This window comes from Castanea sativa, chromosome 10 (genome assembly GCF_040712315.1).
Source record: "Castanea sativa cultivar Marrone di Chiusa Pesio chromosome 10, ASM4071231v1".
Classification (NCBI taxonomy): domain Eukaryota; kingdom Viridiplantae; phylum Streptophyta; class Magnoliopsida; order Fagales; family Fagaceae; genus Castanea; species Castanea sativa.
In genome coordinates, this window is record NC_134022.1 from 20,476,654 (window position 1) to 20,491,152 (window position 14,499).

General features: G+C 35.5%; 1 protein-coding gene across 2 annotated transcripts; it reads left to right on the top strand.

Annotated features, from left to right (window-relative positions):
* Positions 1–10,316: 10,316 nt before the first annotated feature.
* Positions 10,317–14,124, top strand: LOC142614094 (uncharacterized). Of its 2 annotated transcripts, XM_075786640.1 has the most exons (7): positions 10,317–10,473; positions 11,558–11,615; positions 11,698–11,997; positions 12,092–12,140; positions 12,234–12,328; positions 13,296–13,420; positions 13,945–14,124. In XM_075786640.1, exons 1-7 carry the CDS (start codon positions 10,355–10,357, stop codon positions 14,000–14,002), a joined length of 804 nt encoding a protein of 267 aa, XP_075642755.1. In that variant the 5' UTR covers positions 10,317–10,354; the 3' UTR covers positions 14,003–14,124. The 2 variants fall into 2 exon arrangements, with proteins under 2 accessions (XP_075642755.1, XP_075642756.1); XM_075786641.1 differs by lacking the exon at positions 11,558–11,615 and having other exon boundaries at positions 10,349–10,473.
* The last annotated feature ends 375 nt before the right edge of the window (positions 14,125–14,499 follow it).

The window sequence follows — 14,499 nt, forward strand, 5'->3', positions numbered from 1 at the left end:
TAGGGTGCTATGTACAGTAGAACAAATTTTTTTTTATAAGGGAGGGTTATAGCCGCGTTTTACAAAAACGCGGCTATAGATCCAGTCAAATAATATATATATTTTAAAAACATGACTTGTATATCCAAATAAATTTTTTTTTTTATATATAAGGGAGGGGCTATAGCCGCGTTTCTAAAAACGCGGCTATAGGTCCAGTCAAATAATATATATTTTAAAAAGATTACCTGTGCATCCGAATAAATTTTTTTTTTATAAGGGAGGGGCTATAGCCGCGTTTCTGAAAACGCGGCTATAGGTCCAGTAAAATAATATATATATTTTTTAAAAGGATGACCTGTGCATCCGAATAAATTTTTTTAGTATAAGGGAGGGGCTATAGCCGCGTTTTCAAAAACGCGGCTATAGGTAACACCAATTAAAAAGCCCAGAACCCACTTTCCCACCTACCCCCACTCTTATCTTTTCTTTCTTTCGTCAATCTCTGCTTTCCTGGGTTCTTTCTTTCTTTCTTCTCTGCAAGTCTCGCCGAACTCCTTTCTTTCTCTTTTTTTTTTTTTTTTTTTTTTTCCTTCTTCACTCCAACACAGCTCTTTTTTTTTCTTTGTTTCTTTGCTGCTGCTTCTTTTCTTTTTTTTCTCTCTTTCATTCTTTTTTTCTTTCAACACAACGCACACTCCTCTCACCGGTACACTCCTTACCACCATATACTTCATTTTTCAAGTAAGGGTCACTGGAAAACTTCATAAGAAAAGCTAAAGGCTCACTCATCTCTACTATTTGAGGTAAAAATTCTCTAATTTTTTAATGGGTATTATACTTTTTCTAGAAGTTATTTTTGCTATTGTGTTGCTGATATTGTGCTTATGTTTAAATAGGTTTGTGTTCTTGAGCTTTTGTGTTCTTTGAATGGATTTAGTGTTAAATTTGGGTTGGTTTTGTTTAAATTTGGAGCACGTTGCATTTGTACTGTCAGTATATGGTGTTTGATTTTGAATTTTTTGGGTGTTTTGATTTTAAACTTTTTGGGTTTGTGTTTGATTTTTAATTTTTTGGGTTTGTGTTTAATTTAAAAATTCTTTTTGTTTGAATTTTGAATTTTTCGGGGAAAAAAAACCCAGAAAATTATTTTTGTTAAAAAAAAAAAAAAGCTGAATTTTTGAATTTTTTGGGGAAAAAAAACCCCAGTAAATTTTTTTTTTTGTTTTTAGGGAGGGGCTATAGCCGCGGTTTAAACGCAGCTCAAGTCTGGTCTGTAGCCGCGTTTTTAAAAAACGCGGCTATAGACCTGAAGCCTATAGCCATGGTTCAAAAACGTGGCTTCAGGTCAAGTCTGTAGCCGCGTTTTTAAAAACACGGCTATAGACCCGCAGGGTCTGTTGCTGCGCCGCTTAGGCCGGGGTTGTAAACGCAGCCATAGAAAACGCGGCTTCAGGTCTATAGCCGCGTTTTCGAAACGTGTCTATAGACCCCGCTTTTTGTAGTGTAAGTATATTTTGTTGTGAAAAAAACCAAAGGTGTCTTTGTAACATTACCGAGTCAAAATATTCAACCTTTTCTTGTTATGAGGTTCATTAGGATAGCTCAAATTTTTTTTCGGAGACCAAGTCAAATTTTTGAATATTCAAATTGTAAAAAAAAATATATATATATATATATTTCCATGCAAAAACTAACATGCCCCAAACAACGTAGGCCTAAGCATATAAAACCATGCAATAATATTCTCTGAATTCTTTTTTTTTTCTCTTAGATTAAAAGCCTAAACAATCAAATAGACTGAATTTGATTGTTTAATAGAGAGATGTGGAGTGTGCAATGTTGAATGATCATCCTGAAGCTCTATTAATAGAAATATTTGCAAGATTGCCCATCAACTGAAGTCACTCTTGCAATTCATTCAAGTGCGTTTGCCAATCATGGTGTAATCTTATCAAAGATCCCATTTTTATCACCAAACGTATCAACCAATCTATTCTTAGCAACAATGGCTATTGTGCTGTTACACGTCGTGTTGGCACTTTTGGTGGTACGTGTATAATATCCTTGTTCTCTTATGAAACATTTAGTGAAATTGTTAACATAGCTATTAATCCATCTATAAAGGAATATGGCAGGGTAACTTTTAGAATCGTAGGTTCATGTAATGGTGTTTTGTGTCTAGAAGTTTCTGAAATTAGAGACATTTTTTGTTTAATAATGTCACTAGTGAATTCAAAGAGCTCCCAGCAAGACCTGATTATCCAGTACCCGAGCTCAGTAAGGTTAGAAATCATTTACCAATTGGTTATGATCCAGAAACCAATGATTACAAATTGGTCAGAATTTCTTTTTCTAAGATAAGAGAGTCCTTTTAGTCTGGAGCAAAGAAGTAAATACCGTACCGGAAGCTGTACCGGTTTACCGCTATTTTATATACACACACGCACACACAAAGTTTCTAGAACCATGTTTACAAGATTATCCACTGTTCTTCTGCCCCAAGAAGCATAGGAATTATGTCAAAGTTCAACACCTAAAAGCAAGAAGAAGAACCAGCTACATGCATCAGATGAGAGACAAGTAGTTTTTGTATCTTTATTTATTCTTAGTGTTCACACGTGCAACAACCATTTGTAACTAATCCTCACACGAGTTTTGTATAATGTGCTTAGTTAGTTAGTGCTTAGTAAGTCAGTTAGCTTAATTTTTCTGGTATAAATGTAATATGGATGTATAGAATCATTTATGCTAATACAATCAGAATTTCCTCATCTTCTTGCTCTCTTGCTCTCTGTTTTTGTTGTTCCCTGATTGTATTAGATTCTTACAAATTACAACACAAAGGAATAACTTTGCCGAGGTAATTCATCATTAGAGAAAAGTTATAGATGCATGGCAAGTATAAATTGGTCTCATTTTTCTTTAGTGGAATTAAATAAACAAAATAGTGCTGAAATTGCATTTCGTAATGAACCTGTAAAATTGTCTCTCCAAGAAAAGAAACAACCTCCCTTATAACAAATGAAAGTAAACAAAAATTAATTAAAAAAAAACATAGAATTAAATTTCAGAGTATAGAAACTAAAAAAAAAAAAAAAAAAGCAACAAAATTGAAAAAAGAAAATAAATAAATTCTATGTTTTGCATTAAGAAATTCTGAACATGATGGAACAATTACAAGATACTCGTATAAAAATGTAAATTTCTAAAACTTTATGCAAAACTTATATCATACAATGACAACGATTTTCAAATTTAATTAAGGCAAAATTTTACCTGAGAGTGAGAAGTCGAGACCTGAGATAGAGAATAAGAAACCGAGAAATAGCAGAGTGAGAAGTCGAGATAGAGCAGAGTGAGAGATAGAGAAGCCGAGAGATGAGAGACACAGAGCAGCTGAGAGAGAGCATGAGAGAAAGAAAGAAAGAGGGCTATGCGGCTGGGACTTAGGGTTAGAATTATATTTAGCACAATTACCATATTACCCTTGAAAATTTGTCAAAATTTCAAAAAAGAAAAAAAGTGGCTTGGAGTGTTTCGGCCCGATACGGCTGGTACGCGTCCGGTATGGCTGGATTTCGCCGGTATGTGTTCGGTACAGCCGGTATATTTTTCGGTACAAAATAGAGGGGTATATGTATCGGTGCACTGGCCGATACGGTACGGTATTTGCTTCACTAGTATGGAGTTGATGTGTACTCATTATATACAAATTCTTGGAGAAGAAAGGATAAGCTTTGGCATGGAATTATTGTGGAGAGTTCCTTTTCCAAGGGGGACTTAAATGGTACTTTACATTGGAGGGGTGCAATTATGAAAAAAAAAAAAAAGTGATTCGTAACGTTATCATATCATTTGATGTTAGAGATGAAGTGTGTGGATGCATAAAGTTTGCCTAATGAAATGAAAATTGATGAAGAGAATTGGTATCTTTTGTAAGGAATGGATCACTTTGTATCGTTGTTATTAGTTCAAGACGTCAATGTAAACCTAGATTTGATATATGGGTGATGAATGAATATGAGGTGAAAGACACATGGACAAAACAATTGAGTATTGGACCTCTCCTAGCATGGAGCTTTGTTGGATATGGTAGAAATGAAGAACTTCTCCTTGCAAAATTCGGAATGATGTACCTTTGTGACCTACAACAAAAAAAAACCTCCTAATGATATTAATTTTTTTTTATAGAGTTTCAACTTATGATAAATATGTTCTTTATCATCAGACTAAGACATTAATAAGTTTTTGGTGTAGACAAGGATTAAACCCTAGATTTTTTATTCAACCATAAAAGATTTTACCAGTTGAGTTAACTGGAACCCACACCTCATGATATTAATTGGGCTGATGTTATGGGTTCAAATTCTGTACCAACAATAGAGGTGGTCAATTTCAATCATATCAAGTGCCTAGTTACAATTAAAAGAACAAAATTCTGTATCAAAAGAGAGCGTAAAAAGTCTTGGTTTTGGGTGAATTTTATTTCCATTTGTCAATGGTTCTTTTTACATTTCTTGTACCTTAGACATGCGTCTTGATATTATTTGACAACGCTTAGTCTAGGCTTTTTCTAAGAAAGAAATTGGGTCTGGCACTCTGCAAAATGGGTTCTAAAGTACCATTTCGCCGCTGCCAGTTTGTGTGCAAACATTGAATCCAAAGTCTAAGGAAAGACGCTGCAAATGGGACTTATCCTCTGTTTTTGCCGCAGAAGGAACTTTTCTCTAGTTTCTGCCATAGGTTTGACTTTTCTGTTGTGCAGTAAAACTTTCTACTATGCAGCAAAACCTTCTACTGTGCAGTAACACCTTCTGCTGTCCAGTAAAACTTTCTGCACTTTTCTTTAATGTGAATGACTACTCTTCATTTTTTATTGTAGAAATATTTTTCTACTTCCTACACATAAACGAATCTAAAACCCAAAGAAAATACCGATCAAGCAAATGTTAGTTTACATGGGTTAGCATATTCTCAAATATATGCATACATATATTCATATATGTACTTATACGTATTCATATATACGTATATAAAATATATTTTACTGAACATGAGATACAAGGTATATGTATATATACTTATGGCAGGATAATAATTAGTTTATGTCAAAAGTAAAACACGTAATAACCAAAAAAAAAAAAAGTTTCAGCAGAAGATGTTTAGCTAGTACAATAGCTAACATGGTAAATATAATAAAAAGGTGCTACAACAGAATAACTAGTGCAACATGTAAAGATACCACAACAGGACATCTGATGTAGCAAACGTGATAAAAACGTGCGATAATAGAATGACTAAATATAACAAATATAAGTTCTAACGAGTGAAATCAAATATATTTTTAATCGAAATCAAATATTGAATCTTCCCATAGAATAAGTAAACCAAGAGGGAATCCAGACCCCAACTTGAATAACCTTGTCATAGGTTTTTTCTATCAAAGTTATGCATTTTGGAGAACAGGTCTAAATGGCTACTGACTACTACTTTTAGGGGACTTCAAAGAGTGGGCTTGCCAAGAGAGAGGGAAAAGATGGTCTATTGATGCATGCCCCTATTCCTGCCGTGTTTTCTCTCTTCTTTTTACCACTTTCTTTCTTCATTTTTCTTCGTTCTTTTTACTCTTAGTTTCTTACTACTCTCTTGCTGTGGGTTGTTCCCCTTTTTGGTCTTTCATTTTTTGGGTCCCTTTCTCTAGGTGCCTCTCTCTTTAAGTGCCTCCCTTAGGAGCTTACTACTCTCTTATCATGGCTTCCCCCCCTTAGGTGCCCCCCGTTTCATCTATGGCTACCTCCTCCTTTTATAGTGAACTAATCCGATGAGATTTTTCCCTTTTACCCCTAGGGCTTCACCAACTATTTTTGGCTTGTTGTGGGCATTCCTTCAGGACTGCCCACCAACGCATTGGTTGCCCGGCCACTACCTTTGCTCAAAATACATTTGCTGCACCATTACTCATTTCGTGACAAAATTCCATTTTGTTTGTTTTTGCTGTATACCTCTACCTCTAGGTTCAAATGGATAAGGATTGTGCTACCTTACTACCTGGCTCTATGGCATGTATCAGATGGTCCCAACCATCTACTATTTCTTTTGGGTAAGATACCATCCCAGCAGAGTATGTTCCCAAAAGAAGTCACGATTGGAAACCAAATATAGACCCCCTTTTCCCCCCACCACCAAACCACACCCTCTAAATCTCCTTGACCGTGAGCCCACCTCCCTTGTATTGGCTGGATACAGGTTGGTGATGCTCTGGCCCTTGTGTGCTTGCTCCACTATCTTTTGTTTTTGTCTTATTTTGTTCCCACGTCGTTTCTGCCGTAGCAAATTAGTTTCGTTTCATTTTGCTGCATGTTTTTGTCTTATTTCTTTATGTGTTTCATGCTGTGTTTGTCATTTCCTTTGTTTTGGCTTTTCTTTCCTTCACGCAATTTTTGCTGCTGACAGATCCTTGTTTCTTTTCATCGTGCTTATTTATATTAGTTTTCACGTTTATCTTTTCATACAAAAGGATTTTGGCCTTTGTGGGCCAAATAATGTTGATTGGATCAAAAGGGTCTTGGGCCCAATTTGTTTTTATTTGCTGAAGCCATTCTGCTGGAGAACTGTATTCTACGGCAAAGTTGTATTCTACTGTAGAATTGTATTTTGCTGCAAAACTCTTTCTCTTACATTTCTTTCTTTGAACCTCTCTTGCTCTTTGGTCTTCTTGGCAGGCCTTTGGGCCTTGCTTTTCATTGGGCTTTCCTCCGTATGGGCTTTTTGGGTACGGATTCAAAAAATGGGCATCAACAATTGTATATTTGTTTGTTATGTTTTTCTTATGTTGGATTGAAATTTGGCTTCTGAATCCAAGAAATAATTCTTTTTTTGTTATTTATCATTTTGTTTTATTTGGTATTCCCCTTTGAAATTGTGTTTTTGCATAAATTGTTTTGTTTGTCAAAAGAATGAATTCGTTTGTTGATTTATGCATTTTTTTTTGGGAGCCGGGGGGGGGGGGGGCAATTGTCCCAACCTATTCAAGGAAGAAATCTCTTCCATTTCATGGGCTATCAAAATGAAAAATTTAAGGGGTTTGATAACATGGAGTTCTAGACTCACTATACAAACTTTAGTTCAATTTCATTGTTAATTTTGTTGTGTTCTTAATTTTTCTTTGGATTTTTTTTTTTTTTTTGCATAATAGTAAGAATTAAAATACGACTATTGATGATGCATAAAAATCATTAGTGAGCTGATTTTCCATGAGTATTTCAATGTGGTACCCGAGAAACAAGAAAACTAAAAACCAAGAGAGAGCACCAGTTGGGTTCTAGCCAAAGACCCTCCAAAGGTTGAGTTAGTAAAAGAAAAATCACCAAGAACTCAATAGTGTGAGAGTTAGGGATTTTTCGTGTACCTTAAAGAAGAAGAGGTCTGGTGTTTATATAGTGGTGTAGGGCCCAACCAAGATCCCTTGAGTGAAGGATCTTGCCTTACAAGGAAGATCTTGGAGTTAAGGCTTCGAGATCTTTGGGCTTTTCTTCCCATATAAAGAAAATATGAATGTGTAGTGGGGTCTTTGGGCGTGGTGCATAAGTTATTTCCATGTAGAGATTTGTGAGTGGGGAACAAGCAAAGACTGGTGGGACCCATCATGCTAAACCGTTAGTATGGTCATTCATCCATCAATATTGTCATCCGTCCGTCAGCTTGTTCATTCCATTTGCTGGTATGTGAATATTTTTGTGGGGCTTAACAAGTTCTACCGTCGACACGTGTAGCCTTTTGTGGGCAATCTTCGCATGCGAGCCAACCATCGATTTAACCGGGTGATATTTGATGGGTCTCTCATAAGGCGAACAGTTGCTGAATGAGGCATTCTCAGGCAGGTCATCAGTCGAGATACTTCCACCCTTCGTTTTGGAGAATTGTTTTAAAAAATCCCCTTCAACTATAATCTTCTTTATATCATATTGTTCACCATGTGGTTAGTTAAGATCAGATTCTACGTGTGATGGGTACTATTGGGTTAATCTCTCTCTCTCTCTCTCTCTCTCTCTCGCTCGCTCTCTTTATACACACACACACACACACACACACACACACACACACATACTAAACCCAAAATAATAAAAAAATAAAAAAGAGCATTACACGTGAAAAACACATGTGATGAGACTAATATATATATATATATATATATATATATATATATAAAGTAAATGTCCCCGAATTGTAAGAACATACTAAGGACAACATTGTTTTGGGACTATCATTGGTATCCTTAGCGCAATTTGAATGTGCAGTCAAAATTGTGCCTCAATTAATCAATTACTAGCAACAAGGACAACTAAGAGCAACTGCATCAGTTGATGCAAAGTTGTGCAAAATAGAAAAAATGTGCTCACTTTACACATTTTGAGTAAAAAAACACCCACATCAGTAGGTGTAAAATTGTGCATTTATGCAGAATTGTTACAGTAACCGTGCATATATGCACGGTTACTGTAGCTCGTGTATTTGATATTTTTTTTCTCTCTCCTACCTCTAACTCTCATCTCAACTCTCTCTTTCTCATTTCATCACAGCTCTCTCTTTCTCTCATCTCAACTCTCTCAGCCTCTCCGATCCAACAATTCGATGAGTCTTCGTTTTGAGTTGGACGAGTCGACTCGGATAACTCGTTGTTGAACTCATCAAAGGCATAGCGGGCACATGAAAACTTAGATTGGCTTACTCGGCGGACCATGATCCGACGATCCAAGGCCTTGACTCAGTAATCAGAAGCTCCAAGAAAGTGATACTGGTTTCGAATCCGGCGAGTTCTAGCCGGAGCTTCATTACCTTCTTGCTGTTCGGATCTATGGCTTTTGGGTTTTGATCCATTTTTTATTATTTGTTTGATTAGTCGGTTTTGGGATTTCATATGGCTGGGTTGAATTGGTTGATGATGGTGGCTGATGATGGTGGCTGTGTGGTTGTGTTGGGTCTGTGAGAGAGATGATAGTATTAAAGAAATGAATATTTTATTTGAATAAATGTGTATAATAGACAAACTGATGTGGGTGTTTTATAAAAATAGGAGTGTAAAATAGAAAAAGTAAGTTTTAAATGTGTAAAATAGAAATTTTTTTGCATCAACTGATGTAGTTGCTCTAAGACTTTCTTTTCTTTTTGTGTTAAATATCATTACCATGGCTAATGATGGTTTGTTCAATTTCTGGTTTCTTGTAATGGGTAGAAACTTTAGTTGCTAGTGCATGTATTAAACAGGTAAGCAAATCCTCCTGCGAAACTAAGTCAACAACAGACACAGCCTTATCTGCCAATTGATAAGCCACTATGCCACACTATTAAAAGAAGATTAAAAAACAAATGCAAGTTCATAGAACCGCATGGCTTGTAGCTGGTCATAAATAGCATCGAATAAAGGGCCATTAAGTAGAAAGTAGTACTAAAGTTATGCCGAGACTTTAAATCACTTTGATAGAGAGGCAATATCATGATCATCCCACTCAAAAAGCACTTCAAAAGAGTCCAATATCTAGGCAAAGCCGAACCACATACTCATGGCTTGTAACTGGTCATTGCTTTGGCTATGATTTTGATTTAATGGATTACAAACTCACCAAGATTAAGCATATGTACACTGGTTGCAAAACCTTGTAAATCATCCATGACCATAACTAACATTGCACCAGCCATTATGAACCTATAAATGTAATTGAATAATTTTGAGGTAGAAAATTTAAAATTTTTTTTTTACAACTAGTTGAGGTAATAAATAGTGATTAGTGTAACATTCCTTTTAGATGAATCTATTATTGATATTACTTTTATTATACATCAATCACAATATGTCACTTAAACAATTAATTGCGAATAAAATGAACAAAAAAAACTCTTTATTTTTTGGTTTCCGAAGATGGAGTATATGGAAATCCAAAGATCACCTAGACTTTATTTTATTTTAATAACAACAAGCATATGGTGATCTAAATCCCGAGATCTCATGTTCAATTTAGCACAATATCATTTCATGGAACTTTTAAAGTATCTCATAAACAAGAGTTTGACAAAATACTGAAACACTACTTCCTTATTTATATATATGTAAAATAATAATAAAGCTGATGTTACCATTTTTCCCTTTACCAAGTTGTAAAAATATAGCTATAAAAACAAAAACAAAAAATTGGGTCTTGTTAAAAAAATCCGGGCTCGATTAGTTGGGCCGAATGGGCCTTTCTTGTTTTTTTCCAGATAAGCCCATAAACTCATGTAATTTGCAAATCAGGACTACTCCCGCTAAAACATCAATTTTCAAATTTTATCACAGAACCTAAAACGTAGTTTCAGATCTCTCTCTCTCTCAGTGGCGATGATGGAGGAGCAGACGGAGATCGAGACGGCGGCAGAGTCAATAGACGGCTCCGTTATCTTCCGCGTCATCAACGACGTCGTTGGCTTCGTCCTTTACATGCACCAACAAATCCCCTCGTAAGTCCTCCTTCTCTATTTCCCCTTTTTCTTTTTCTGTTTGTTTGCCCGGAAAGTGCAGGAAAATCAGACAGAAAATTAATGAATCAATTATTTTTTGTTCAATATGAGTTTGTGGTCTTACGTGGCATATCATATCAGGTTTCCAATAAACTTCACAATTTTTTTTTTTTTTTTACTTTTTTTGGAATCTGAATCCCTACCTAATTAACAAAAGAAATATTGAATGTGAATCTCTACTAATTAATTCATCACCAAAAACAATTTTGAGGCTTTTGTTAGCATTTGTTTTAAAAAAATTTTAGCTGATAAGAAAAATTGAAATAGTTAATTTAATTGTTTAACCAACCCAACATGTGAATTTTTATAAGTTGAAAAGAAATGTAGAGGCCGAGAGCGGAGATATAGTTCAAAATCAAATTGAAGCGATAGGGAATAGTGAATATAATAATTTTATTGAAGGAATGGATCAATCAAACACTCTTTTAATAGGAAAGGAAACATCTTGGGGAAAAATTCTAGAACCACACCCTTGGCCACAACTCGCCCATGTGGCGAGTTGTGGTTGGTGGAAGGGCGATAGTGGGTCACCCCTCCACCAACTACAACTCGCCCACTATCGCCCTTCCACCAACCATAACTCGCCAGATGGGCGAGTTGTGGCCAAGGGTGTGGTACTAGAAGTGCTCCATCTTGGGTTTAGTAGTAGACCTGTTGGGATGCACACATGTGTCAATCAAACACTTGTCACTTGTCAACATTCGATTCCGATCCATCCAACAGGAACAGGTTAAATTTTAATTTCACCACTCTTGACAAACTATCGCTAGTGTTAGTTTGGTAGAACTTTTTTTCATGGGTTTACTTTGCTTGGGCAAAAGTACAGTTGTATCTTGAAAAAAAGATGAAAAGCTATATATATATATATATATATATATATATATATATGTTCTTATACAAATAGTTGAGCTGATAGGAAAAGTGAATTCGATCTTTTTAATTATTGTTGTGACAGTTAGGATGGTAGTTATGATATCTGATATTAGATAGGAAATGGTATCTAATATCGGTCACTTGTAAACAGCATATTGCAGGATATCAGTCTTGAATTTGATACACTGCATACTGAGTATACAGAATTGGTAATGTTAGTTGAGCACAGGCTAGTTTGCATTTTATCATTTTGGATTGAATTCTGTGCTCTAAAGAGTTGTAAGCTTTTAGGAGACGGATCTTACACAATCTGATATAAAGGAGCGGAGAAAGCTAACTGGCAGAATGAGGGAGGTCAAGCATGGAATAAAAAGACTGGAGAAACTGATGAACACGGTTTCAAATCTTCAAACTGCGCTTAAATTGATGATGAGTGAGATTCCTAACGTACAGGGTGTCATTTTGGTTCTTGGGGCTAGTCCTATTCGACCTCAGCATGTTTATGAGTTGTGCTTTTCACATGGAAAGGTTGTTGGTAGTGGTGAGGTTTATTTCACCAAAAGCAAATTGGCGGAAGGACTTTCAAGAAAGGTATTTTAGTGCTAATTCCACTTCCAAGTTCCACCTTAAATTGAAATTTTTATTAATTTATAATAGGAAATTGTATTTCATGTTTCTTTGACAGGCTATTCGGACGCTGATCTCAAAGGGTGCTGGATCTGGTTCCTATCCAGGTAGTTAATTGAGTGAGTTTTGTCTTGCTAATCCTCATTTCTTTTTTACTTAGCAAAAATAAAAGATTTATATTCTTTCTTGTCGTTTATTAGGCCCCAATAAGTTGTTTCTATTGGTTAAGGCTCCCTGTTCTTTCAACCTGCCTTTGCATTTTCTTCCCAAACGTGATTTTAAATACAGCAAAAAGGTAACAATTCTCCTTTATTTATTTATTTTGGGTTAAGTAAAAAATGCAACAGCAAAGCTATATAAATAGCATGCCTTTTTATCAATTTTTTTTTCTTCTGGTTGTATGGTGAGTCTGCTTGCTTTTATATGCGTAAGACAGTTGTATACCTGACATGATAGTGGATAGTCTTGATAAACTATTGTTCTCACTTTTCATTAATTGTAAATTTACTAGAGAGATTGCTATGTGCTATTGCTATGGGTGCTTCTAGCCAAATTCACTTATAGATTGCAGTAGAGTGTCCTATTTGAAGTAGGAAATAGGGCACTGTTATTGTCTCATATAAAATACTGTTTCTTTTACCCTCCTGGAATTATGATTGTGCTGTGGAATGGACTGAATAAGTCTACAGAGTGGGTTAGACAGCAGATCGTCTCTCCACTTGATATTATGGATGCTTGTCACTCTTTTAATGATAGTTGGGTGAATTCATTCTGTATTACCCTTACTTACTGAAAGCATCAGACTGTTTTGCTTTTCCTGATTATTGCATAAGAGGATCACGTAGAATTTTTTATATTTTTTTTATAAGTTTATGAGAATGATAAAATCTTTTATATGGTCTCATCTCACATGCATGTCCATCTGAGCTTGAAAGCATCAAAGTATTGGTTTCAAAGTCTACTGATATGTATCTTTTCTAAAAGGAAAAAAAAAGAAACAAAGTCGCATTCAATCTTCCTTGCATTATCAATTATTCGGTTACATTCATACTGACAATCTCTGATTCTGGTCTTAGTGCAAGTATCAGAGAACATGAGATGAGTTTGCCAAACTGAACCTATAGCTGCTAGCATTTTTCAAGTATTTTGTGGCTTCCTTACATGAAGACCTTCATGCATTATATCCATGTTTATGATTTTAGTATTACTTGATATTTGATAATTAATAAGGTAGCATTTTTACAAAAGAATTTTCGTTACAGATTGTGCCTTTCAGACTACGGTTCAAGTGCAGAACCCAAGATCAGGAAATGGATGCTTTGGATCATGCTTCTCAAACTGGGAGCTCCACCAGTTTGTCAGATTCTACTTCAGATGATTTAATCTGGTATGATAGGGTTAGATTTTGAAGCAATTAGATTTTATATAAATCCTTCTTCTATACTTTGAAGTTGCTACTGAGGGCTGCTCTGAGACTACAATGCTTTATTATCTTTCATTCAACTTTAGTACTGTGAACTTTAACTTGTTGAGATCAGTCTAACTAGTTATGCCATTTTGACAAATCCTATTTTTCCTTCTATCACTTGACAAGAATTTGTACATTCGCCAATTAATTTAGTATGTACCTTATGTTGTCTGTTCTTTTAAACAGTTACTTATTTCTAAAAGTTTATCAAAATGATGTAAACATAAGGTTGCTGTTTGGAAAATCTCATAAAATCTTTACTATTTTTTTTCCACCTTTGTTCTAGGATTTAGTGACTTCCAATGGACAGGTTTACAGTTGATCAATCGCCAATGCACCAAACTTGCCTGGTTTTGGGTGCTTGTATCGATTTTTGTTTGTTAGCATGATAAAACCACGAAGTCCATAATTTCTGGAGTTATTTATCTGATGTTGTTTGACAGGTTTCAATGTCGGCATGTGATCAAGGGCCTGGTATCCAACACACCAACAGAAGAATGAAGAAATTGGCCATATGTCCATTGTATATAGGAGTTTTTCCCTCATGTATTTGATTGTAATTAAGACGTTAACAGGCATTTTGTTACAATTTTTAAAACCAAAACTGCAAGTACACTTCAGTTATCTGTGTGTAGAGTAACTGGCCATAGTTATTGTCACTTTTTACTAGCAGATTGGGAGGGGGAGATGGGAGATGTTTTCACAATGCATACATTGTTTCCTAGTCAATAGTCTCAACCAAAGGGCTAAAAAGTGACGAGTTTAGGGTTCTATTACTCCCACAGTATGTCAGGATACTTTACATAGGGTTTGGATTAGGTTCATTGTTTCTAGTGCACTAGATTCTGTCAGATTGTGACACGTGTCTAAAAATAGACATGTGTCACTATTTCAACGGGTCCAATGCCACTGGACCCAAACTACTCCCCTCTACATAAAGGGTATTGGACGACAACTACCCTTTGAGAGGGTAACCACATTGTTGCCACACTGCAATA